Here is a 26954-nt window from a genome sequence, read left to right as displayed (position 1 = left end):
CAAATAGATGCTTCCTATCTGAGGCAATTATGTTAATATAAAATACTTGGGCAAAAACACTGAATTGCAGTAGGTTAGATGATTTCAGGGTGTCAAAAGGAAGCCATCTTGTTTAGGCTGATATAACTTTGGGGTTAAAAATTACTGGAAAAGTTCTTTTTTTTAAAGTTCTTTTAAATGTCTATTTATTTTTGAGAGAGAGAAAGAGAGGGAGAAAGAAAATGAGTGGGCGAGGGGCAGAGAGAAAGGAAAACACAGAATCCAAAGCAGGCTCCAGGCTCTGAGCTGTCAGCACAGAGCCTGACACGGGGCTCAAACTTATGAACCATGAGATCATGACCTGTGCCAAAGTCAGAGGCCTAACTGACTGAGCCACCCCGGCACCCCTGGAAAAGTTCTAATAAAAGAGTAAAGAGTAAATCTGGGCATCACAATGCCAGCTGAAATGAACTAGCTTGTATCTTCTTACTGAGAAACAACAGAATAAAATTAAAATAGCCAGATAAAATTAAAGCAACAAAAATCTCTGTGAAAGCACAGGTGAGCTACCAAGGCAGATAGGATTTGAAGAGCAAGGTATCAGCGAGACGAACAGCACACTGAGTTGAGCATGACATTCTATTCTTGTTCTCCCCTCAAGGCACCTGCTGACTCAAAAGTTGCACACATGAAGGCTGAGAAGCCAAGCAGAAAGCCCTGCTAAGGGCAAAGAAGCTGAGCAGAGCCTCTGTCACTCTCAAGGGAATTGGGAGGCACAAACAGGAATTCAGAGCCAGCAGGCAGCTGGGAGAGATAGGATATATGGAGAAGTGAGGCTGGCCGTCTCGGTACAGAATTCTAGGGTAACAGTTCTTTACTTGCAGCGCTTTAAAAATGTCATTCCATTAACTTCCAGCTTCCATGGTCTCTGTTAACACTAAGTGTTGGCAAGCCTGTGCAGCAACTGGCCCTCTCAGGCACTGTTGTGGATAGTATAAACTGGTACAGTCATTCTGGAAAACGACTAGGCAGTATCCGGTAAGGCCAAAGCATGCCTGCTGCATGCCCAGCAACCCCACTGGGATAGACCTAGCGGAAATGCTCACATACATGTACCGAAATACATGGACAAGTGCGCCCACAACGCTCAAAACCTTGAAACAATCCACACGTCCATTGAGAGTGGAAGGATGAATTTTAGCATATTCGTATAACGATCTACTATACATCTGAGAGAATAACTATGCGGCTCACAAAAACATAGATGAATTTCACGTAGAAAATGAGAAAAAGAAAGGGATACATTCTGTGATTCCATGGATACATAGCTCAGTGATAGCAGTCACAACTGTGTTACCTCTGAGAGGTAGGGTGTAATGAGTGGGGGACCCTGGCGGCCTTCTGAGGTTCTGTAGCTTAACACGGGTGACAGACACACAGCCTGTGCAGTTTGTGAAAATTCAATGAGCTCAGCACCTATGACCTATTCACTTTCTGGTATGTATGTTAAACTTTAAGTTAAAAATTTTTACTTAAAAGAAAAAGGAGGAAGTCTAAGGCTTCCATTTAGCAATATGACAAAATAGATCACCTGAACACCATTTCATTACATAGCAGCCAAGAGTATTGGAAAATATATAGCCAATACTTTCTATAGATATACAAATGAACTCTCCTGAAAGTGAAGGAAATTCCAAAAGCCAGCACTAGGCTCTGAGTTCTCTACCCAGGATGGAGGCGGGGCTGGGAGAGGTTAACAGATAAACTATAAGAAGATGCAAGGCCTGGGGTCCTCCTGGGGTTTACAGCTAGAGTACAGACCCCTATCGAATGGTAGAAACCCTGAAGGACTATATCCTAAGATTGCCTAAAAGAGAAAAAAAATCCACCCTCAGGTAAAGTAAAACACAAGAACTGTCTCAGCCTGGGCTCCATCTGAAAGAATCAACAATAAAGAAGTCTTTCCTGGAAACATGTAACCATGGAGCTTGTCTTCAGTTATGCTGGGGACCACATTTATGTATTTCCTACTTACACTAGATAACAGACAGACATATGAAGAGTCCTCCAGGGTCATGTCCAGCTTTTTCTTGACTTCTACAGAAAAGCTGTGAGCAGCACAGAAGCCAGAACCCAAAGGATATGTGTCCCTCTATCTTGAGATTTCTCTTGGTCTGATGTTGCATCAGTAGTAATTTCAAGGGAAGATTTTGCCTCAAAGAGAGGCATCTGTACTTCATAATCAAGAAGAAACATAAAAGCCTTGGCTGCTTAGGCATCCTCTACAGAATGAGCTTTTTTGAAAATTATAATGTTTTTGACTTGACATTTAATTCCAGAGACTCTTAATAAACACTGAGACAGCCCCATTCTCAAGGAGCTTTTAATCTTGCACATAGGCAAAATCTGTGAACTCAGGGCATGTTATTAACTCTTCTTTGCTTTCACCAGTTCCTTTAACTGGTCCCTCATATAATATAATTTCAAGATCCTTTCTGACTAGAGTTATTGCACAGGAAGTGCTCAGAGACCAAAGCCTAAACAGAAGCCAACCAAGTGAAACAATGAGAGTCAGTTATGGAGGGCTCTTAAATGCTCATGTTCTAAGGCAAGAGTATGGTGTCAGGAGTCTGTTAAGTGCTGGAAGCAATAACAAAGTGATGGAGAAGAAAATATTTGCCTAACACACACTTGAAAAGTTAGAGTGACAGGGAACCTGAGTTAGCTAGAGGAAGGTGGCTGATGCCACCATTTTCCTACAGAGTGATTCTAGTTAGGATGAAGCTTTCTGGATGCTTATTTTACCAAATGATGATTCGCAACAAGTCTGTAGAATCTGGAAGCAAGCTTACCTCAGCTGCTAAAATACAACAGTGTCTATTTACATCCATTTGATTGAGTTCAGTTTTAGAAAATTCTTAAGATCCAGGCGAGCCCCTGAGCAATTTGGAATGTGGGCTTATTCCATGGAGATAAGATTAAATACCTACATAAAATTGTGTTGTTGTTGTTGGTTTTTTTGCTTTCAACAAGTTATTTTCACATCATGTGATACTTAAAACCTAGCTAAATGTGTCATAAAAATAAACAAAAACCCAGGAATATCGCAGAAAGCTAGGATGTTTTTCCATAGCAGCTACTGAGCCCTGCTTACAAAGCCTGTTGGTAGTCCTATAGCTGCTCCAAACTAATAACAAACAGAAAAAAATAAATCTAGGGTCAGTCAGTAGTTTTCAGTAGTTAGACACAATTCATATTTTAATCTAATAATAATGATGCCATTTTCATCATTAGAAAAATCTGGAGAAAACCCAGAGGAAGAAGAAAATTGACCGTGGCTTCGTCTCTTCTCAGGTTACAGCTTTAGTCCCCATTCCTTACCTGATGTTCAAGGCCTCACAAAAATAAACAAACTCCACCACTTTGCTCCTACTATTCTCCGACACAAATTAGTTGCTGTACCCAGTTCGGGTCTCTCCCTGTCCATGGAGCACACCTGGGAATCCCATCTCCGTACCTTTGAGTCGCATGACTTCTCAGAAGACACGTCTTCTTCAACATCCTACTTCTGCTGCCTACTCGTAGGGCTGTTGCCTCTTCTCAGCCCACAATGCTGCCACTGGCCACCTCAGTCCCCACAGAGTAATTGTCCCCATAAGCTCCCACAGCACTGAATGCCAGACTGCATTTGGTACTTGCTTTTGTCCTGATATTTTTGACATTTGATACCTTCAGATCTTATCTCCCCTAACTGGGGAGCTCCCTGAACGAAGAAACCAGATTCCTATCTTTCACTGCATGATGCCCCCCAAAAGCCTAGCGTGGTGGTTCTGTGTCATGAAGCCTCAGGGCAACACTTTCCATTTATCCTTATAAATGTAAGGACAAAAAGATAAAAGTGGGAGGAAAAAAGGGGAAAGGGGGAAATTGTGTGAACGCTGTGATACTTTCAGATATCTGTACTTTGGAAGAATAGATTTTGACCTTTGAAGAAAGCATCAGAAAGGATCTTCCTCTTTTCCTGAGAGGAATTCAAACAGAGTGCTACCGGTCACCTGTTTTTCCTTTGTGACAGGGATATACTTGCACACCATCAGACTTGGACTGGGCCTCTATGAAATCTGGCCCAAAGCCTGAGAGCACCAGTTCACGATCCCTCCTTGTCCTCTGCATCCTCTTTGCTAGGCAATACCGAGGAAAGCACTGCCACATTTCCTCTGAATATGACTGACTTGTAGCAATGGTTTCAAAAGCTAATCTGCCAGCTCTGTCCCTGCTGGAACCATCCCAAAGTTGATTGGCTACCCAAGCAAATCACCCTGTGTTTGTCCAGAGTCACTGTTTACAGTGGTTCTCAAATTTTGCTGTGTATTAGAACTACCCAGGGAGAGTTCAAAAATCCTTATGCTCAGCCATACCCTGTGCTATTTAAATATAAATCCCTGACGATGGACCGGGCATCAGTGTTTTAAAATCCCGTCCCTCCTCCCCCATTTCAATGTACCATCAAGTTTGAGAAGTGGTGGTTAAACCAAATCCATCAGCAACCTACCCAAATGTTCACTCTGCTGGGGAAACGTTAGAAAAACACTGGCTTATTCCAAAATAAGCACAGGACTGCAGAAGGCAATGCAGACAGGACTTATCTTTGATTACCGGGATGGCTGGATATCTAGCTTGTGAATCAGCCAATCTTTAGCATCTCCATGTTTTTCTCTTCCCTGTGGTCTTTTGGGGCCCCATTAACATCTCAACCTAAAAGTAAACAAGAGGAAGCTAGAAATGACAACAGTACCTTTCACTCTCTATTAGTGGGGGGAGGCGCTCCCAGTGGTTCTTGTCCCTGACCGTTCATTAGAATCACCTGTGATACTGAACTACACCAGCGCAGGGCCCTCATCTCAGAGATGCAAGTTCCCTAGAGCTGCATTTCTTACCATGTGGTCTCCGCACCAGCAGCATCTGTATCACCTGGGAACTCCTTAGAAATGCAAATTCTCAGACCCCATCACAGACTTACTGAATCAGGAATGGGGCAAGGGGAGAGGCATAAATCTGTGTTTTAATAAGCCATCCAGGGAATGCTGATCATGCTGGAGATTGAAGACCACTGGTCTAGGGAGAACCAGTGATTTTGAAGAGATCCATAAGTGTTTCTACTGGGCAGCCTAGATGGAAGTTCATGGGCAAAACACTACTGGCTTAGGCAGCTGACACTTGTCTTTTAATTGCACTTTCCATGTTCTCCCAATGTCCAGTCCTCCAGGGAAGACAGGATGCCTTCCACTAGGGTATGAGACTCCTGAATTATGTAAAAATATAATAGATTCAGGGTTGGTGTGTTCAGTCATTTTAACAACTGGATTAAGTCATCAGCGAAGCCCATCTACTCACTCAAACATTTGTCAATAAAATGTTCTGTCCTTACCATCTCTCCATCAAATGAACCGACTCTCCTCCAAAATTAAAATAGCCAATTAACAGTGACTCCATAGCTAAATATAACCATCTTTTTATTCAAAAGGATAAAAGAGATACAAATATGGATGTGAAGCATCTACTTCATTTTGAAATGGGCCTTTGGGTCAAAATGTCATGCTTCAATTGGGCATCTATCTCTTCCTTCAAAAAGAACTTAATGGCTTAAATAGTTCAGAGTTGTGTGTGTGTGTGTGTGTGTGTGTGCAATGATGGCATTTAGAATTCTAGCTTTCATGCAGTCTCAGAATAGAAGCCTCTGGCAAAATATGCAATAAATGGGATCTTTATATGAACATCAATTCAAACTTTACATAAAGGAAGTTACTGTGTAATGACTAATGCTTCAAAGAGTGGCCAAAAGGCTGGTTGTTCTCCTCTTGTCCTCCCTTTGGCTGGGGAAGAGGGCAGCCAAAGCCAGCACTTACCTCTACTGGCACTCCAATGCTGCTTCATGAGGAAGGGGGCAATCCTATGATTAGCTGATGTCTCTGAGAACCTTTGATGATAAGAGATCTACTAATAGCCTTAGACAAGAGAAGTGGCTGAGATTTCAAGCATGCCTCTCTCTACCTATGCATCAAAGTCAACAAGGCTGTTCACTCATGAGCACCCCAATCTGTATACTGAGAGTTTACCTCGAGGACAGTAGATGTCTGGAGCCCATCGGTTGCACTCATAATTGTCTGCTGCCTTTTCACAGGTGAAACACTTAAATCCACCAGGATATGGTGTGGCTAGAAAAAGGATCAAGAGAAAAAATTAATTTTTTAGACTGAGCACAGAATCCTGAAGGTAGACATTTTCATTTTTTAAAAGGGATTCTAAAACCTGGCAGTTTCTTACAAAACTAAACATGTAACTACTATATGACCCAGCAGTTACACTCTGGGGCATTTATCTCTGAGAAATGAAAACTAAAAGTCACACAAAAGCCTATATGCAAATGCTCACAGCAACTTTATTTGTAATAGCCCACAACTGGAAACAATCCAGATGTCCTTCAATGAATGAATGGTTAAACACACTGTGGTACCTCAATACTATGGAATGAATACTAGCAATAAAAGTAAACTATTAATACATTCAACAACTTGAATGAAATTCCAGGGAATTATGCGAAGTGAAAACAAAAGCAATCCAAAGGTTATATTCTGTATAATTCCATTTATTTAACATTTTTAAAATGACAACATTTTAGAAATGGAGGCAATATTAGTGGTTGCCAGGGGTTAGGGATGGGAGCGGTTGGGGGGCAGGGTGAGAGGAAGGTGGGGGAGGGGAGGCTTATAGAAGGGATTCTTGCGCTATTAAAACTATTTAATGTCTTGACTTGGTGATGGATACACAAACTTACACATGTGAGAAACTGTGTAGAACTAAATACACACACATACAAATGAACACAAGGAAAATTGGGGAAGTTTGAATAAGACAGGTGGATTGACTATATCAATGTTAGTAACCTGGTTGTGATATTATTCTATAGTTTTCAAAATGTTACCGTTGGGGGAAAGTGGGTAAAGTAAACATGGGATCTCCCTATATTATTTCTTATAGTTGCTTATGAATATACAATTGTCTCAATAAAAATTTCAATTAAAAATAGGCACTCTAGGGGCACCTGGGTGGCGCAATTGGTTAAACATCCAACTTTGGCTCAGGTCATGGTCTCACAGTTTATGCATGAGTTTGAGACCCACATCAGGCTCTGCCCTGGCAGTGAGGAGTCTGCTTCAGATTCTGTGTGTGTGCGTCTCTCTCTCTCTGCTCTTCCCCCGCTTGCACTCTCTCTCAAAAATAAACATTGAAAAAAAAATAGGCACACTAGATTTCCAGTGATTCATTTTTATGTGTCCACTTATATAGCTATGTTGATATGTAAATATAAATATTAGGTTGAATCATTAAAATTTCCTTATGTTTGACCATTTTTGACCTATAAAAGTGGCAATTTCTCTGATTCAATCTGATGTCTTTATCTGGTTGACTTGATATGGTTAAGAATTCCTGGGGACGGTAAGTATCAGCTAAGAAGAGTCTTCATTACTAAAATCTATGCTGTGCAGAGGTGACCCTCCTAAGGGCTGTCTTGGGCCCATATCCAATGTCCACGGGGCAGCATGCTGAGGGCACATGTGGATATGGAGGCATTACAGGCTTTTAGCTTGTGTCTGAGGGATGGGTAATTCCAGGAGGCCCTCCTAACCCTCCCCCTCTCCACCCCTTAATTGGCCCTTCCTGCCTTCTGAAGAGTACAAGTACTCTAAAGGTACTTGTATCCTTGCCTTCATTTATGCTCAGGCACAGGGGGGTCTGGTGAGTCATGCTCTAGAGAGTGCCCGGCGCATGCAGGGCCTGGTGGGCATTTAAGGATGAGCATCCATAGAGGATGCCAGGAATGCCAGGTTGTCGCTGTCCTTTTCGCTGATGCGCTCTTACTTGCACTGATATGCTTTTACTTACTCAATTTAGAGTTTTGCCTCTCGTAAGCAGAACTTTCGTATTTTTTTTTTAATTTGTAAAAATTACCTGGCCTCTTTGAAAACTGCAAACACTCAAACACTTCATCTGCAGGAGCCAACTGTTCTCCCTCGCAGATGGCTGAGCCTGTACATCCCACTGGTGGAAATAATCATCTCAGGGTAAATTGCTTTGCCCACATGGAACCAATTAAGTATGTTATCAAAAATAAATGAAGGAGGAGGCAGCAGCTTAAGGCCAAAATTATGGGCCAGATTTAACTTTGCTTTTCACCTTGCATAGAAGAGCTTGCAGTATCTCACAGAGTTGACTCTGACAACAGTCAATAACCTAACATGATCAAAACTCAAACTGTCTAAAAAAGACAAATAACCGGACATTTTTAGGGGCCAACTATGTTCCTGCAAGTAGTTGGTGAGTCAAGTTCATAAGCATAATGAAAGTGAGTGCATGGACTGCCTCAGACTGTGAGGGATGGAGAGCGGCCAAGACGTTGCCATCCAACTGCTTCATTCCCAATGAGGAAATGTCACTGTGGGGAAACACGTTCTCCCTAACATACAGTTATAGTAAAACAGAAGTAACCTATTTTGTAAAACCGCACACAAATAATTTTTAGGTCTCCACATCTCACCATCAAGATAGGTGGGTTACATTTGTATTGAAAGATTCTACTTAGATATGCACACCTGAAGAATTAAACACAAATAGCTTCCTGAATTCCAAAGACATTAAATATTCTTATGGACCCTTAAATTAGCTTATTTTTACAAATATTGTTATGAGAAAACCCATACGAAATATTTTAGGACACTGTCCTATCGGATACATTAAAAAAATAGTTTCACTATCAATTTAAAAGTGTGTCATATATTGGGACAGCTGGGTGGCTCAGTCAGTGGAGCTTTGGCTCAGGTCATGATCTCATGATTCCTGAGTTCCAGCCCTGCACTGGGCTCTCTGCCATCAGCACAGAGCCCACTTCAGATCCTCTGTCCCTCTCTCTCTCTGCCCCTCCCCCACTTGCACATGCTATCTTTCAAAAGTAAATATTAAGAAAATAATAATTTAAAAAATATGTAATACATAAATAAGTTTAAAGGAACTTTAAGGCAGCTGGTAAAATCTGAAGAATTCTCCAAGTAAGAGTTTTGAAAAAAAAAGATGTAAATGATTTGTCAAAGAAAAGTACTTCTCAAAAACTTATCATCATATTCACCAAGGTTTCTGACTGCAAGCTAGCTGTACCACTTCAGCTTGCATGATTAATTCACAAGAGCATCCAATTTTATGTCTGTCACTGCAGCCAGTAAAACTTTTCACTGGAATGTTGGACTAGTGATTCCTGGAAACTTTCCCATCAAAGAGATAAATTAAGAACTCTGAATGAAGATTGATGATCCAGCCACTACAAGAATAAACTTATTGAGAACCTGGCACTAATAGGTTGTAGTGTTCCCAAATTTGGATTATTTAATAGATTCTTCAAAATGATCTTTTGCAAGACGAGTGACATATTAAATTAAATACTGTCATTTCTTATACAGATAGGCCTGGGTTCTGAAATTAACCCAAAGTATAGAAAAACTTAAATAGGAATATGGGCTAAAGCCCTATGGTAGCAAAGTGAAGCTTTGTTCAAATCATTTGAATCTGAATGCGTTTATCAGCACATATCATTTACAATTAATCAGATTAAATGATCTTATTTTCGGTGAGTTTTACTTTTAAATCTACAACTTCGTATCTGTGTGATTGTCAACCATGACAGCCTCGTACTGCTTATAGGAACTTGTATTTGCACCTTGGGAGGTACTACTGATCAGTGAATAATCAAACCCTTTTCAATGACCTGTCTCCAAAACAGACTCAGCTTTAAGTGGCCAGTTATAGCACAATACCACATAAATGGTTAAGTTCCTCCCTCTGGAAATATTTAACCAAAACTAAGGTCTACAGATGAGCAACTGTCTCCAGTAACTTGCTAATTGATACTGCATCTGATAAAGAAGTTCTTTTTTTAAAAGGAAGGAAGGAGGTTCCTAAGAGATGTGTTATTTTCTTCTTTGTTACTTCAAAGCATTACAGAGCAAGTAGAGTTTCAAACCGTTGTGGCCCCAGCTGTGAATGAATCTAATTTGGCTCTTGATCACAGAGTTAATAAGCTTAGTGTTCTGTATTTCAGGGCATAAGTCCTTGGTCCCTCAAGAGTAGGTGATTGTAAAGAAAAAAAGAAACGCCAAAGTGCCCAGTTACTTCCTGTAATGTAATCTGTCCATTAAGTCTCATGGTCAGCCATAGTTCAACCGACTATAATTCATTCGTAAGGCGATGGAAGAGATTTCATCTTTGTTTCCATCTCTTGGAACTTCTGCCTGGACAAAGGCCTTCAGTTTCCAGAACTGTGGTGAGAAGGGAATCTTGTTTTAAAATGTATGCTGATAGGTAATGCATCCAAACTTGTTTTATTCTTGCCAAGTTAATTTCCATTGTTTTTGGAAACTGGATGCAAACGTAAAATTTCTAGAAATCTAACAAATTGATCTTCTTTCTCAGTCTATCTAGCAACAAAATATTGTCAGTATAACTTGAATACTATGAATGTATTTCTGATGGCAATGCATTTCCTGGTACCTTTCCAGAAAGTGCCCTTACTCCCTAAAACTTGCATAGTCTGGAATTATGCAAAAATGTCATTGGCTCACTATGTGGGCATAAACAAGCCCGCTCTAGGGATATAGCCTTTGTTCAACGTGACTAAGGAAAGACTCAGAATATGCAACCAGAGGAAACCTGGATTTCTCAGGAAAGGTTTCTAGTATAAGTAAAGAAATGGAGGCCAAGAACCGGTTGAAACCACGTAGGATGTTAAATTCTGTGATCTCGTGTGACATCTAGAAACCAAATAAGTCACTCCATTTCTCTGAATACTAACTCCTGTTTTGAATGTTTTATTAGTCTTTGGTATTTTAATTATAGGGTGGGAAGAAATTCATCATTTTTCACATGAAAAAGAAAACAAATTATAGAAAAGAATGTTATCGAGGACAGTGCCTCAAATTTGAAAGCCATAAAGTTGATTTCTTTTAAATGTTAGAATCTTCAAGTATTAGGGGACCAGGGAGCAAGGGAGATTAGTCATGGGATGCTGAACTTTCCCAACCAGGGTTTCAATCTCAGCCCCCTTACGATCTCTTAGGGCTACTCAGAGCCCATGGCAAATGAGTTTGTTTGCCTGGTGTGGAAAACTTGTGTGCCTTCTCAACATCTCTGGCATCATTGATTTCTCCTTGGGTAGGTTCTGAGCAGTAGCTAACATTAATGGAAACTGAATCTCTCGCTGACCCCAGAAAAGCTGTTTGTGCCTCCATCTACAAAGTGAGGTGATTATATCAATAATTCAAAATCAGAATAATCCCACACCTCCCTCATGTATTTTTTATGGTCTATGTTCTACAGAAACCTGCTTCTTTGTAGAGAGATCACTCCATCTAAACCTGGTCTAGTGGGTGCTGCTCAGGGGCAGAGGACCATGACCTTTTAAAAAATCAAAGTGCAAAAACAAGCAAACAAACATCAAAAACTTCTGAAATAGTGTGGGGGAAATGTGCAGTAGGAATCACTGACAGTAAGAATTTTTACTCCCCATGACCAGTCACAGAGGCTCTAAAAAAAAACTCTGCCCAGAACTGCTGGTGAATCATCTATGTCTAATCTAGCTTCGAAATGACATCCTCTATCGTCCATATCTCAAAATCATATCAGAAAACCCCACCAAGTTTTTCTATATGGTGAATTCTTTTTAATCAGGCCATGGCCTACTTAATTAACATAGGCCACATAAACTTTCCCACCAACTTCTAGAGAGCAGGAGTGATTGCTCCCCTGGCCTGGCAGAGCCCATGCTTCAGAGATTTCATTCCGAAATGGACTTTTCGGATAGGGGCCTACTCAACCCAGGCACTGATCCCTCCTAAGACTGGCACAGAAGTGGTGTGTGTGTTTGTTTTATTCTTGCTCACTTACATCCAATCCCCTTGATTTCCCTTCCCACTCTGTGTACAATCACAGCCTCAGAAGAAGCCTGTCTTTCAGCGAGGTGACCACTGAGTCAGTCACTGAAGCGGATGAAAAGCCCCACAGAAGCTGAAGGATTTAGCAATCAAAACCGAGATTGAAATTCAGATTTTTGTTCACCAAGTCTAATAAAAAAGCATGGCTCTTTAGAGAAAAGAACAAAAGGCAATCCTAAAAAACACAGCAAGTATCAAAGCACCTTCTTTTCATGGTTACTAAAATAAACAGCCCTCCAAAAACAAGCAGCCAGAGAATCTTCCCACACAATTAACCAGTAGGCACCAGCCTTTTACTGGTGAGAGTACACAATAGCAGTAAGACTGAAGAAACTATTTGCTGCGTGTCAAAGTGTACTTGGAGTTAAAATTAGAGGGATGCATTTTCAGGAAACTCAGTTTACCATCTAAGCCAATTACAACATCATAAGCAACAAACATCCAGTTGCCTATTATATATGTGCCTACTATTTTATGGATATTATCTCTAGTCCACAAAATAATGCAACAGGGTGTATATTATTTCAACCACTCTAGAAATGTGGAAATTAACAATAAGATTCCCCTAACATTTATTGAGCATTTATGTTGGCTCACACGCATCTAAGTGCTTTGTATGCATTTCTTTATTTAATCTTCACAAAGTTAGGGAATTTATTTCAAGCCAGAAGGCTACAAAGCAGTTGAGATGGCCGCTGACCCAAGATCCAAGCCCCTGTGCATTCCTTGGAACACCTCTCATCTAAACCAGAACACATACACATTAATCATTCTAACCGTGTAGCGCTGAAGGAATCCATGTTGCTGTCTCCACTTAGTGGACTATAAGAGCCTCAAAAGCAAGAACTATGTTTTATTTACCTTTATATTTTCCATGCCTATCACTACGCTTGACAAACAGCAGACACTCAAAAAATGTTTGCTGAACAGAACGTTTCAAAAGAATAATACACCTCAGGGTGAATGCTAAAGGTCCATATATACCCATTATACCCGGCTCTCACCACCACAGGGGCAATGCAGAAGAGGATTCAAACAGAAATAAAAGATAAGATAAATACAGAGATGTAGACCCAAACAGCAAGTAAATCTTCTGTGTTTCCCAAAGTGTGATCCTTAGAATATGTAACAGAAACATCTGAAATTCTTGCTAAAAGCAAAAATTCATGGGTATCGTCCAGATATGTGCAGTCAGACACCCCAGGGAAGGGATCTGGGCATCTACATTATTATGCACTCACTCCCTAGATGATTCTTAAACACAGGAAACCAAAAGGGATAGGGAATAGGAAGTTGTGGGAGGCAATTATGCTGAAACTGAGAATCAGATGCACAGACAGGAAGACCAGCTATTATCTTGCCTATAAAGGACTGATCTTTTACAAATACCTTCCTCCTGGGACATGCCGGTTCACTTTGATAACTGATTGAGAGCTGGAACAAGTTAAAGGGAAGGGTGTTCAGAATCAGAGCGATTGTGCTGGGAACAGAGGAAACAAGCCTTAACAATTTGCCTTAAAATAAAAAAACAGACACCCTACAAAAAGGTGAGGGTAAAACATACAACATCTTCAGTAGCACCTGCACCCCCCAATTAAATCATCCAAGGTTCCCCTGCATGGAAGGCTGCCTTCTCCTGTCCATTTTCAACTCACATCTTATTCAAAGCAAAGTGACATTTCTGCAGTGAAGAGAACAGAGTCTTACTTGAAGGGTGGAGGTAGACAATGTCTTTCACTGTGAAGTCTCGCGACTGAGCGGCTTTCAGACAATCTGCCAGCAGGCTCAGGAGCAGGAGCCAGGCCAGGGCAGGGCCAGGTTCCATGGCAGACTGAGGCGTCACTCATACAGGGGGCCTGGGAGCCAGGACTTGGGACAATGGGAGAGAACTCGCACCTGAAATATAAAATAAGACTCATCTCAGTGTCCCACTCGAGGAAACCAGGAGAGACCTGGCAGAGCTCCTGTGTTGGTAGGATGGGCTGGAGGGAGACAGGGAGCCAAAGGCACAAGAAAGTGGATAGACATGGAGAGAAACTTTAGAAACAGTAACTTTAGAGCACTTAGAACATTCCAGCCCCAATCTATCCCGAATCAGGTAGCTAACGCTCCACTGGTATCCATCCCCCCTAATATCCAGCAGAGATGGTATCAAGAGAGATTGAATTTTAATGAAATCCAGGAGGATTTTGCCAGAAGGCTAGAGGATGTCTGCCAGAATGCAACAATAAATAAGTCAAGTACAAAAGTTCAGAAGCATTTCCTTGATAGTGGTGACAGCCAGGTATGAGAGTGCAGACGTCCTGTGTCATGGTGCTCAAGCAAACCTACACAAGGTAGGCTTTCATATTCGCGGGGGGGGGGGGGGGGGGCGCGAAGAAATGTAGGTAAGTTGGCCTCTCCCAAAACACAAAGTGCCTTTACAGCTCAAAATCTCCTTAACTAATAATATTGGCCGGCTGCTGTTGAAGCCCTTACAAATATATCACTTAATTCCCCCAACAACCCTATGAGGGTTACCCATTTTCAGTAAACTGAAGTCCAGCAAATAAGCAGAGGAGTTGATTCAAACGGAGACAGTCTGGCCACTGACTCCACATTTGCAAACTCTAGGCGATACTCTGTTCTTCCAAAGACTGATTCAAGGTGTATAAACTTAAACTAATAAAATGAGGTCAAAGGATCCCAGTAGCACTAAGCAATCATCATTTTATCCTTTATTCTGGTTCTGTCCTTTTCAATTAAAATTGAGAGCAATTTTTTTTACTAGGGTTCAACTGTCCAACTTACTAGGAATGTAGATATATATCTTAATTTATACGTGTTATTTTCTTGCCATCTTATTGCTTTCCTGTAGAGTCTGTTCTTCAGGCTCTACTCTTTTGAAATACCATCATTCTATTGCCCACAAAAGGGGTGATGTTAGATATTCACCTTATTTTAAACTGGTGGAGAAAAAAAACCAACACCATTTGGACATTTTGTTTACAAATTTTAACACAAAGATTCAATGAGATTTTTAAAAAGGCATAACAAAATCCTAAAATTATTTTGTCAAAATAAATAGATCAAGAGTAAATATATTACAAAACAAAATCAATACAGAAAATCAATATGAACTAATCAGATATTAATGAATACTAATCAAAACAGGATAGAAAATATAAAAATAAATACAGAAAACAGAACACTCGAATAGACACAACAACTGACATAAGTGTTTTTTTTTTTAAATTACAGAACAGGAAAATACAAAGTGAATAGTATTATGATAACTTAATTAAAAATTGTGAAGATTAACCAAAACCAAACAATACACAATGCACTCATATGAACTCCAGATGGATCGATGCATTCATTGTTCTTTAAAAAATCGACAAACTATTAGGAAATAAGAGTAGAAATCTTATCACCCTGTGGCAGCTTGATGATGCCAGCCTTGCCAATTTCATGCTCATTCCCCATCTTCCATTTACATTTGGTTCCCCAGGTGAATGTGCATTCAAGAGGAGAATAAGCTGCTTGCTCCCTTAATGAGTGTGGCTGCCAAGCACCGTGTTAGGCACTTGTTTGAAAAATATGGTAAGAAAACAAATATTCATGATATTCCTCCTCCGCCGAATGACAGAGACCAACATGATCTCATCTTAAATGAACGCAGTAGTGCTCCATTTTACATCCACTGTGGCCAGGTATGGTTGCACCTGAGGAGCAAATCTACCCTGCATCATCACGCCTCAGCTCCTCACAGTCTGCAGCAGGGCCCAATTTGAGAGGGATGGGGAGGAAAGCTATCGGGTTTTATTTTGATATAACCTAACATTAAGTATCAACGAGCTGCCAACCTAAGTTCTTTTTAATGTGAACCTCACTGTCCACACCAATACTTCATATGTACCAAACAGTGCATTTATTAAAGCATTTCTCAATCACAGTATTCCTCCGGTTACTGGTTTAAAGGTCTCCCTCTGCACAGTACTCACACTAAGCATTATTTAATGCCATCTGAAATTTACCTTACCTCCGTAGCATGGCTACCAGCCACAAACCCTCATTCCACAGCATGTGTGTGCTACATCTGAGCAAAGAGGTAAAGAGCTAGATGCCTGGATTTGAAACCTTGCTCCAATGCTTTCTTTCTGTGCAACCTTAAGTCAGTTACTTAACCACTCTGTGCCTCAGTTTCTTCATCTGCAAAATGAGGATCATAATGCTACCTACCTCAAAAGTTTATTACGAGAATTAGGTAACATAGTATAAAGCACTAAGAATAGTGTCCATCACACGGTAAATACTGTATAATATTTCCCAATATTTTTACTACTACTGTTTTGTTCAAAATGTAGTTTTAAAGTCAATGTAGTTTTCTAAGTAAAGGTAACTATGATGCAAATGTTGTCTTCTAACTGAAAGTAAATATGGTGCCATTTATTTGGGTTCAACACACAGCTCACTTTCCTTAAATCAGAAAAATATAACAATTCCCGAACTACTATGTATGACAAATCACAATCCATACGTCTCTTTCTCCCCAGCATCTGCCCCATGGCCAGCCAGGCAGGGAGGGACAAAGCAGGTGCGAGACAGGGGAGGGCACGTCTTGCCACCAACATTATGATATTGCCTAGGCTCATGCAGACCCAGGTGACCTCCTGCCATCCTTCATCAACAAAGCAAACAGATGGGTGATGCCCATCTACACTCTGTCCATATCTCCTCCAAGCCACCCTCCAAGGTCTATGTCCCACCTCCATGACCTTTACATTCCCCCTTTAGTTAGATTTTACTTGTATAAAAGATATTGAGAGAGCATAGGTCTCTTATATCCCTTTGAAGCACATGTCTCCATTTTGTGTGCTCACACATGTGTTTAGAGTTTCCAAATTCTTAAAATAGTTGAAACTTGATTATCCCAACACACTTTACTCATGAAATTGTTCCTTTTTTAGAAAAAAAAGAGGAAGTATGTATTTTCTAGGCTTATGTATCATTAGAAAAAACACCAAAATGGTTTAGAATTTCTAATTATTTTAATGGTTTTCTTTTTGCTTAATTTGTATGCTCAAAAATTTCTGATAAGCATGTATTACTTAAGTAGAGGTTTTTTTTTTTGTATATTCATAATTTTGTACAACCATCACTCAGTCTGGAACATTTCCTTCAAAACTCTTGTACCCATTAGTGGCCACTCCCAATTCCCTCCTCTCCCCACCCCTGCAACCACTAACCTACTTTCCATCTCTATAGATTTGCCTATTGGGAACATTTTCTGTAAACAGAACCATACAACATACAGTCTTTTGTGTCTGGTTTCTCTCAGTTAGTATGATATTTTCTAGATAAATCCATGTGGTAGCATGAATGGGTATATCATTCCTTTTTGTGGCTGAATAATATTTCAGTACATGAATATAACACATTTGTTTATCCATTTATCCCATTGACAGACATTTGGGTGTCTTCCATTTTTTGACTACTATGAATAGTGCTGCTATTAACATTCACATTCACGCTTTTGTGTGGACATATTTTTAAGTTTTCTTGGGTATATACCTAAGAATGGGATTGCTGGGTTTTATGGTAACTCTGTGTTTAACTTTTTGAGGAACTGTCCGTCAGTTTTCCATTGTGACTGCACCATTTTACATTTCCATCAGTAAAACACCAGTGTTCCAACGTTTCCACATCCTCACCAACCCTTCTTTTCATTAAAAAATAGTTTTTATTATAGCCTAGTAAGTGTAAAGTGGTGTCTCGTTGCATTTCCCAAGTGACTAATGATGTTGAACATATTTTCACGTGCTTATTGGCCATTTGTGTATCTTTTTGGGAATAATGTCAACTCAGATCCTTTGCTCATTCTTTAAGGGGTTATTGTCTTTTTACTGTTGGGTTATAAGAGTTCTTTCTATTTTCTAGGCTCTGGACACTAGATCCAGACACTCAGATCATTTGCAAATGTTTTCTCCCTCCCTCTTGACTTTTCACTTTCTTGATGGTGTCCTTTGACATACAAAAGTTTTAATTTTGATGAAGCCCACACATTGCTTTTTATAAATATAGATTTTGTTCCCATATACAAGTCAAGCCCAACATAGCACTAAAAAAATCTGCACACAATGCACAGTAAAAGAACTTGTCTACTTTGTAGTAGCCAGGGCTATATTTTCCACCTCTCTTTCCCTTAAAGAAAAGAGAATGGGCAGAACTGTTTATTAATATCACCATCAACTGCTTACATTCCTGCAGTAAATCATGAAGCACTACTCACTCTATTATTATATTCTAGGAACTGAAAAATGAAAGATGAGTTACATGCATTCACAATTAGTCTAACCATTCCTGAAATATGGGCTCTGCTGAGGGGGCTGTATTTTTTCTGTACAGATTCTCAGTAGTCAATGAAGCTTTATTCCCTAAGCCTCTCAAATACGATGCTGGACATGCTCAGGCAATACGAAGGGTCTTTCCTAGGACTTTGACGCTTTTCTCTGGAGTACAGTGCCTTTGGACTGTCCTAGACATTTAGAAAAGATGTTGCACTTCCATTTTATGTGCTGCTATTTGAATACGCACTGAGGACCCCATCCCTGACTCCAGTTCTCTTTATGAAGAAGTACACTCTCATTTTCACAGCTCTGTGACCTTTCATTTGTTATTTATGAGCTTTTGCAAATCTAATACCACTCTGACAGATTTAATTTGTGCTCTAAATTACCTTTGCATGAGTTACTCAACTGCTGGTTTTATTCCAATGGATTACTTGCTACATTCTGAAACAGAAAAAAAAATTAGTTCGAGATCTATTCGACTTCCTCCATTTGGGAGAAAGTTGAAAAGAGTTGCATTCTGATTTTCACTGCATGGTAATACTTAGTATAAAGAGGATTTCTAAGACTAGTCAGGGAGGCAAAGAGATAGACCCATAACCCAGATCACGTTTTACAAATCCACATCCTAATTGCTATTTTATATAGAGACCATAAAACAAGATACCCCCAATTCCTTAAACTCATCACTAAGATAATTAAGCACTTTTGGAAGCTACACTGACTAAGGTGCCAATTACCAAACAACACCTCAATATTAAACCAATATATAAGTATTTTGAAGTAGAGAAGTAATACAAGTCTAAGTATTTTTCAATGCCGTTCCTATTGTAATATGAAATGCCTAATATGGGAGCAAAATGAAATTTTGAAGCCTGGAAGATCATGAGAAATCTTGACTTAATTTTCAATAATCCAGGTTTGGTGGTGTCTTAATGATCTGAGTAAGTTAATTCAGCTCCCAAAGTATAAATTCAATGCAAGTCTTACAAAACTAAGACTACTTAAATATATCATTCTGACTATGGTACCTTCTCACCATTTGGGAATTGCTTATAACATGGTGGTGGTTTTCAAACATGGGTTCATTGACATGTCTCCATTGAGAGACAACATCTACATCTTCTCCCTTTTATTCTGGGACAGCCCTATAGACCAATTGAGCAGAGTATGGTGGAAATAACACTCTGGCTTTTCAAGCTAGGTCACAGAAGGTAATTAAACTTACATCCAATGTTCTGGAATGCTCAACCACATAAGCAATCTGAGCACTCTGAGTGCCATGCTGTGAGGACGTTCAAGTAGTCCACACAGAGCTATGGAGACTTCATGAAGAGGCAGTGCTGCCCTGCCAGCCCCCAGCTGCTCCTGCCCCACCACCTTACTCCATTCCAGCTCCCGCCACAGTCTGATCAAAACTGCATGGAGACTCCAAGTGAGAACAGCCTGGGCCAAGCTCTTCCCACATTCCTGACCCACACAAACCATGAGAGAGAAATGAAAGGATGATAACTACTTTATGCTATTACATTTTGTGGTGATTTGTTCTGTAACAATAGATATCTAGAATATGAGGAACTGGTGTAGGAGAACTAACTAGGAATTCTCGTACTCATGAAAATAATCCTATTTTCCACATTGGTTGCAAGGTACAGAAATCGAAATCAAACAGGCTATAATCAAAAGGGGGAGAAAGGGAAGAATTTTATGGTCTCATCTAATACTCCTGCTTGAACATGGCTGGACTTTTAACCCTCTTATCAGGAATTTCCAGCCCTCAACTCTACTTTGTTCCCTCATTTGCTTTTATTCTCATTCAGATCTTCCAGCTTCAGAAGCATTCCCAGACTGTTTTTCAACTGTTCCAGAAAACAACAACAACAACAACAACAAGAAAAAAAAAAAACACCTAAAAAAAAAAAAGGGCAATCCATCCTTGGACTACAACTGGCCAGGGGAATACGGCATTCCAACTGGCCAGAGCTGGGCTATTAGCATGTCACTTGGACAGATGCATAGTGTCAACTTCATATAAATCACGTAGTTTGAGAATAGGGGAGGTATTGGTTTTCCGAAGGAAGGAAAATCTAGGTATTGTCACCTGAAGAAGATTTGCTGGGCTAGCAAAACTACACAGATGTCCATACAATTAACAATACTAACTTCTAAGTACCTGCATTAACCTAGAAGTGCAAAATGAAGTTAATGATGGCCAAATGAGTATTTCAGCAAATGGTGGGGAAGTTACCTGTTGACACAATTTCCTTCTCTAAAAATAGAATACCATGCCAGTACAACTTTGCAAATCAAAACAAAAGGTGAAACAATAGTTCTAGTGGGCATTTAGAATCACTTCTGCCCTATGTTCTCCCCTGGTTACGAGATGGCTCTCCTACTGATACCCGTCATGTGGTGCTATTTGGTGTTCTTACACGGTCCATCCTACAGGGTGCTGTTGTTTGGACCAGGGTCGGACATTTGATCCAAGCCAGACCAATCAGAGTTCTTCCTGGGTATTTTTCAAGCCAAAACTGGATAAAGACAATCAGCCCTCTCTGGTACAGAAGTCCTCAAGAAGTGAAACTCAGGAACATGTGTATGCCATATTCCTCTCCACAGGGAGGAGGAAGAAGAGAAGGCAGCTTGCTGCCTGAGAGAGCTACTGATAATGGAGGTAAGAGCTGAGCTATGTGTAACCATTGCCTTTTGGGCTAATTGTTAACTCTTCCCTTAGAAGACTCAATCTCCATCCAATAAAAAACATTTTTGCCCAAGCTAGTTTGAAGTCGCTTTCTGCCCCCTGCAGCCAGGAGATCAGACCAACCAATTCAAGACCAATTCTTATAAAAGAGGCCAGCCCCCAGCTTAAATTTTTCTTTGTAACATATATGCTTTTTTACATTAATACTTCTTTAAGGCTTATCAGCTAAAAGGTTAGAGTTGGTTTTAAAAACGTCAATAATAGAGAACTAGTCAGAGATTATCTCTTTCAGGCTTCATAGACACTGATGTTTCCTTTCCTATAGGGAGACAGATGATCATCTATTCCCAATATGAATTGAGGACCTATCTGCATAAAAATCAATGCTTTAAAAAAGTGTGTATTTCTTTTCCTGGAACCCCTTGGCAAGGCTAGAGTTATAGGGAAAAGCTGCCTTTGGACCTTTCCCCAGTCTGATTTAAAGGTCAATTGCATCAAAACCCTTCAATTCCTGAAGGATAAATGGTGTCTGGCCTAGTATGCTTAGCAGTATATTCACATTTCCTAAAGATATTATATTCACTCTCTTCTGCTTGTTGGCTGTTTGTTTGTTTGCTTCTTCTATCAATTTGAAGTTTCTAAAGAACTGACGAGAAGGCATTTTGAAATACAAACAGCCACAAGGGGATGGAGTCAAAGAACTCTCCAGGCAGGAATGGAAAACTAGGTACGTTTCAGTGCCGGCCTGCCATTTTTTATTTACCTAGAAGGGAGTGGTGGTTTGGAGAAATTTTTTGCTTCGTGTCTTTTATTAAATGCTTCTGTATGTTTAAGAATGTCATATTTTCATTTTACTTGTTCTAGGAATTCTAATCCCAGAGACCTTCCAAAAAATGTGGAAGTTAAAAATGTTTGAACTTGTTAATTCCCACTTTCAACTTATTAATAACCACTTAACATAATCTTGATTCTCACCCAGGACAAAAAAGAACGAATCCACATTAAATATTTTGCACGCAATAGGGTTTTGCCCAGGGTTCCAAGAATCCTAACCAAGTTTTTGTCTAAAATCCTTGAAAATTGTTACCATTTAGCCATTTATAACTCAAGATCAAGAAAACTGTAATTGCTAATTTCATAGATGTGGCAAACCCTTTCAAAATTTCTTACAGGGTAGAAGGGTGAGCCTGTACTCTTCCTGTGGGAAAAATGAAAAAAAAAAATCAAATAGCCAACATCAAAACAGCGACTTACGTAAAACAAAAACTTCTATGGCTGTATTTTTTTCAAATCACTGGATTCCTCAGTAGCTAAGTAATAAATCTTAACCAATTTTTCTCATTTAATAAAGAATATGCTTTTAAAAACAAATCTATCCATGCACTCATCCTCCAAATTTCTGATCAACCAATACCTTGAGCTACACAACATATGTCCTGATAGTGCAAAGACCATCAGGGTTTCATTTTTGTGAAAGGGTATTGGGGTCTGTGAAAAATCACAGTCTAAACTATAATCTGACTATTTGCTCACCGTGGGTTTGAAGGCAAAGGAATGTATCAGATGACCTCCTGCCTCTGTATCATCGGGATAGGAATTCTTCCTTTGTAATGCCCCATCTTCATTTACAAGCCTCCATAAATAATGGTTATTAAAGAAGTCTATTATTGTAGCAAAACAGAATATAATAAGATTTTTACATAGTAGTATCCATCCAGGCAGAAAAAGATGTAGGAGTTATTAATAAAAGAAGATTGTCCTTGATAATAGGAACTTTTTTATTTTTGCATCTAAATTAACTCCCTTCTTAGAAAAAAATATTAAGTAGCTTCTTATGGATGAGGAAGTGTAGGTACCTAAACTGACTCCACTCCCTGAATGCTGATACTGAAAGAACCATGTGAGATTCCTCTCCCCTCACATTACTGCATTTTCCTACTTGTCTCCAGTTGTCCTCCTTGGTTTTGATTTTACTTGCTCATTCATTCATTCATCATCCTCTATGAGCCAGGGATAAACAGCATTATCTATTATACATGCTGTCGTTAATAGTTCCAGCTTAATACTCAAATGATTTAACCCTAATAGTGAAATCATTGATGTAACTCTTAAAATTCCCCACACGGTTGCTAAGTACGTGGGAGGAAATGTTGACCTGCCTTGTATGCAAGGGAGAGATGATACATCTTTGAGTCACTGAGTCAAGAGTGATCATGGTGTGATATTGACCTCTTGTCCTTACTAAGGCCACACATTTGTAAGACACCAGGTAGAGGAGCCAGGTAACACAGTGACTGCACCTGCCCTACACAAACCTCAGGGAGGTCACCAGGCATTACCAATAAGACCCAACAGGAGGTTCAGAGTCCTTCCTAACAACCAGGGCAGCTTATCTGGAAGAAGGAAGAAAGAGAGAAGTGGAACTTGATGGGGATGACCCATTATATTTTATAAAGATCCAGTTAACATCTAAGTTCATATGAATTATTGAATAATTATACTAGTAACAGGACACTGGAAATAAGTATTAGAGAAAACAAAAGATATTAAAATTCCAAAGAATCACAGCCAGGGGTGGACTTACCACATAGTGAAGGGTAAGCTTCAGGGTCCCTGATTGTAGGGGCCCCTGCCAAGGCCCTATTTCTAATTTTAGGATTGTTAATTCATGTTTTCTTTTCCTTAAGGGGAGCTCCTCCCTAAAAACCTGGATCAGCCACCCCTGACCATAGTAATGCAAAAACAATGTTTATTAGTCATAATATTCTTGCTTTTTCTCTGAAAAGGGTTAGGTTAATAAACAGAAAAGAAATGCTGTCATTCTACTCTCATGGAAAGGAAAAAAAAAAAAGTAGGAAAGACAGCACATTAACCAAGGCTGGCCTCAGAACTGGGAAGTGGAATTATAGCTGGAGAAAACAATCAACCAATGAGATAACTACACTCCTCTGGGGCCCCTCCAGCACTGCCCACGAGCAAATCTCCCAGGACCACTGAATGGAGAAAGAATGTAGGGCGCCCCTAAGGCAAAGGAAGAATTAAGGCGGAGAGAAAACCCCAAGCTTTAGATAATATGTGTTTCTTAGCTATTTTAAGAAGCGTCAGAGAAGCCACTTCATCTCATCACTGGACTGGAAAGGAGGCCAGTCTAAAGGGAGCAACAAGATCACACCCAGCAGTCCCAGCAGTGCTGATCAGGCCCCAGTCGATGGAGTAGAAAGGGAATTACATAGGAGCTCTGGAGCCAGGCAACCCCAGGGCCTTTTACCTACCTCCTCGGATTACTGTGAAAACAGATAAATGCCCGGAAAGACTGTGGAGCACTGGGTCTGGAGCCATTCCAGGCTATAATTCTGACTCTGCTACTGATAGCTGTGTAACCTTGGGCAGGCTTCTCAACCCTTGTGCCTCAGTTTATTCATCTGCAAATAGGGGCAATCATACCACCTAGGTCAGAGGGCCCTTATCAGGACCAACAGAGATAATACACAGAAAGCACTTTGAACCATACCTAGCACCTGCCTGCTGGCTAATGCAATTCGCAAAATCAGCTCTAAGTGTCCTAACAAGGCATTGGGTTACTCATTTGGGTGGGTCAAGATGCTGGCTCGGAAACTTCTGCACCCCCAGTCTGGGAAGGAGGTATGAAAGGTCTTCAAAAAGGCTTCTGTGGAATGCTGTGTTCTATTAGGAGAAATCAAAAGCCCAGGTAGCTTGCCAGATTTTTCTAGCTGATCCCAACTAAGATCAACATCCACAGGTGAGGCTAAAAACACAGGGCAGGTGAATTAAGTGAGGCAGATCGGGGAAGGTCTACGGCAGGACTTCTCAAATTTCAGAAATGCTTTCTCCTTCAAAGAGGAAAAAGTCTCACAGACAGAATTTCATCTACCCTTACTGTCAACTAATTAATCCTAATTATAATAATTATATGCTACTTACACACACACAGATAGGAAACTAGGATTAAGCTCCTTTGTTTAAAAGCCCACACGGTACTTTAAAATCTAAACAAAATTACCAAATATAAATAAAATTACATTAAAATTAAACACACTAGTGAAATAAAATCTCCTTTAAAGAAAAAAAGTCAGGGGCACCTGGGTGGCTCAGTACGTTAAGCATCCGACTTCGGCTCAGGTCATGATCTCACGGTTGGTGAGTTCAAGCCCCTTGTTAGGCTCTGTGCTGACAGCTCAGAGCCTGGAGCCTGCTTCAGATTCTGTGTCTCTGTCTCTCTCTGCCTCCCCCACTTGCTCTCTCTCTCTCTCTGTCTCAAAAATAAACATTAAAGAAAAAAATTTAAAATAATAAAGAGAAGAGTCTCACAAAAAGAATTTCATCTACCCCTACTGTCAACTAATTAATCCTAATTATAATAATTATAAATGCTACTTACATACACACAGATAGGAAACTAGGATTAAGCTCCTTTGCTTAAAGCCCATGTAGCAGCTTTAAAGCTACACAAAATTACCAAATATAAATATAATTACATTCAAATTAAACACACTAATGAAAGAAAATGGAAAATAACAGTAATGACTAGCATTGATTGAGCACTTACTATAGGGCTGAACCCAACATGTGCAAGGCACCCTTTACGTGCTTTCTTTAATCCCCACAACACTGTGAAGTAGGCACTATTATTACCCCATTTTACAAATGAGAAAACTAGGACACCAAGAAATGAAGACACACATTTTTAAATCTACAGAACTGGCAGGTGCCCAGAAGTGCAGAGACACCACTTGGGGAAGCCCAGACCTAGGAGGTACACAGCATCTGGTGACAGGGTGATGGAGGATGAGGCAGACCCAGAAAAGAGTTTGGGGCCGTCACTTAGCACAAGAAGGACACCAAGATGAGGATGCTGGAGGGGAGGGGCCACCCACCAAAGACCACATTGTCTGGGTGTCCTTTTGTTTTTGTTCTGGTTGGGGCAGAAAGAGGGCTTTGCTGGTAATCCCAGAGGGAGAGGAACTGGCCCTCCTACTGGAGTAAGAGTTAAGATGAAAACCTGGAGAGAGGAAGTGCAGGGGAAAGATGAGAAGAGAGAGGGTAAGTAAGAGGGAAGGGGGTTGTCAAAAGAGGGCCAAGGTTTCCAAATTCGCTGATCCTAGCAAACTGCTGATGCTGGCTCTCATGCATTACAATTTCACTGGTGTGGGGTGTGACATCAGTATGAGGTTGAAAAATCTCTCCAGGTGATTCTAATTTGCAGCAATGTTTGGGAAGCTTTATCACACTTTTGCAAATGACGGTGGAAGGAAACAGCTCCTAAAGGTATTCTGTCCATCCAGGGCACCAGCACACCGGACTGGAAAGTTCCCCTTAGCACTCACTTAAGGAACCAGTAAGCAGTCCAAAGTAATCAGCGTTATGTATTCCTCTAGGAATCCTCTTTATCCTATCTATCCTTAAAGTACTGAGGAAAGGGAGCGAGCAGGTTGTGACCTATAAAATGACCACAGCTTCCAACGTGACAGACTTCTCTTGTTCACTTTGGTAATAACTTCCCAAAAGTGGTTTTCATCCTCTTGATGAAATGACTGTCCCATGTTGCCCTTGAAAGACTCCAAGGTGAAGTTCACTCTACCTTTCCGACCCAGCACACTTAATTTTATGACAACAAAAGAGAAAATGTCGGGAGGCCTCTCCTGAGACACACATATGCTTACAACCATTACTCCCAAGGTAGCCGGAGAGACAGAGGAGTTTTTGAGAAAAGAAACAAATAGGCCAACATTTTCAGAGGCAGCATGGAGTGTTGGGAAGAGAATGGCTTTTGCAGACCGCAGACTTGAGTTTGAACTCTTGCTCTGCTACAAAGATCCATGTGAACTTGAGCACCGAACTCCCTGTGGCTCAGTCTCCTTGGCTGCACTGACACACTGGGATGCCTTCAAT

At 40.3% G+C, this 26954-nt stretch overlaps 1 protein-coding gene across 6 annotated transcripts in view; it reads right to left on the bottom strand.

The window, feature by feature from the left end:
* The window catches only part of LYPD6 (LY6/PLAUR domain containing 6), a 122836-nt gene that overhangs the window by 13180 nt on the left and 82702 nt on the right, over window positions 1-26954 (bottom strand). For 5 of the 6 annotated variants that reach the window (XM_027055816.2, XM_053215038.1, XM_027055815.2 and 2 more), the window contains 2 exons: window positions 13722-13910; window positions 6096-6194 (listed from right to left, as the gene is read on the bottom strand). In XM_027055816.2, coding sequence (XP_026911617.1) covers window positions 6096-6194; window positions 13722-13839 — 217 coding nt within the window. In that variant the 5' untranslated portion in view covers window positions 13840-13910. Of the gene's footprint in view, window positions 1-6095; window positions 6195-13721; window positions 13911-18732; window positions 25347-26954 lie in introns of those variants that run through there. The other variant, XM_027055817.2, reaches the window with a different exon arrangement.

This window comes from Acinonyx jubatus, chromosome C1 (genome assembly GCF_027475565.1).
Source record: "Acinonyx jubatus isolate Ajub_Pintada_27869175 chromosome C1, VMU_Ajub_asm_v1.0, whole genome shotgun sequence".
Taxonomy (NCBI): Eukaryota; Metazoa; Chordata; class Mammalia; order Carnivora; family Felidae; genus Acinonyx; species Acinonyx jubatus.
This window is presented reverse-complemented; position numbering and strand designations above follow the sequence as displayed.